Raw genomic sequence first — 1,181 nt, 5'->3', positions numbered from 1 at the left:
CGCAGTTTAATCAATGCATCTGTAATTTACATCCACATCAGTTGCACTGATTTAAAAAAAGAATGCATCTACAGAATGAAATGCAAGTCGCTTTAAATAAAAGCATCTGCCAAATGCATACATGTAAAGATGTGAGTATTAGTGCAAGCGTGCTGTCAGACTCACGTCTTTGGTTTGTGTCTTGTCTGATGAAGCAGTCCTCTCTTCTGAAGAGCTCTTCTGGCTGTGTCTCTGTGCTTCTCTGCAAACACACTTTCTATTTCAACACAAGCAGCTGAAGACATGATTTAGATTGATCCGAGCTCTCAGACTTACGGAAAGCAGGAGCTTTGGACATGATATACGGCCCTCTCTTCTCCACCGCTGGTGTTTGCTCACTGTTTTCAGCTCTCTAATGATTAAACAAGTCACTTCAACTGATTTCATTCATCAACATCGAGAGACGAGCAACAAATAAAGGCCGATTTCATATTGGTAGCATATTTTTCTTATAACAATTGCATCCTTAACATGGTATACCGTCACACACAGCATGTATTAGTATTGTATTTTATATTCTGCGCATAAACAAAATATAAAATCTCTTTATTAGCCTAATTAGCATGCATACTTGTTGGTGCATATTAGAAAGCCAACAGTGGTTTAGGAACACAACAGACGATCAGACGGAGATAAAACCACCTCCATCGCCGCCGAAGACTCTCGGCTCTCCGTCGTGTCGCTCATGTTGGTGTTTCAGAGTTTAAATGAGAAATCATGTCTTAAATTAAACTTTCGATGCTCATGCTAATGGTTTTAAAACACTGATGTAAACAGAGGTTCTTCTTCGCCTGACGTCACTCGCGGCGCGCTCTGCGCTCTACTGCCGCTCACAGGCGCTTCGGCGCCACTGCAGCCTTAAATACACCACTGACTGTGTGAAGAACCAGTGTGAGAAACTAGATATGTATACATTATATATATAGAATCATTTTCTTTCGGTTTAACTCGATGTTGAGTCGATGAGGCATCAGACTCAGACTTCACTTAATAATCAGTAAGATATTCAATATACTGACATTGTCACTTGCACACATCACTTTCTTTCTCTCTCGGTTTTTCTCTACTTTGTACAAACTGTTTGCACATTCGTCTCTTGTACATTCCTGCTCACTAAATCTACAGTATACTGTCCTGCATTT

The 1,181-nt window shown here is 40.3% G+C and overlaps 1 protein-coding gene across 2 annotated transcripts in view; it reads right to left on the bottom strand.

Moving 5' to 3' along the window:
* The window catches only part of LOC113118029 (protein FAM219B), a 3,124-nt gene extending 2,252 nt beyond the window's left edge, over positions 1-872 (bottom strand). The window contains exons 1-3 of one of the 2 annotated variants that reach the window (XM_026286882.1): positions 682-872; positions 316-391; positions 166-241 (exon numbers count right to left, since the gene is read on the bottom strand). In XM_026286882.1, the coding sequence (XP_026142667.1) occupies positions 166-241; positions 316-391; positions 682-726 (197 nt within the window). In that variant the 5' untranslated portion in view covers positions 727-872. Of the gene's footprint in view, positions 1-165; positions 242-315; positions 392-610 lie in introns of both variants that reach the window. The other variant, XM_026286883.1, reaches the window with a different exon arrangement.
* Between the last annotated feature and the right edge of the window lie 309 nt (positions 873-1,181).

This window comes from Carassius auratus, chromosome 18 (assembly GCF_003368295.1).
Source record: "Carassius auratus strain Wakin chromosome 18, ASM336829v1, whole genome shotgun sequence".
Taxonomy (NCBI): domain Eukaryota; kingdom Metazoa; phylum Chordata; class Actinopteri; order Cypriniformes; family Cyprinidae; genus Carassius; species Carassius auratus.
The sequence above is the reverse complement of the archived record's forward strand: the minus strand, read 5'-3'. Positions and strand labels throughout refer to the sequence as shown.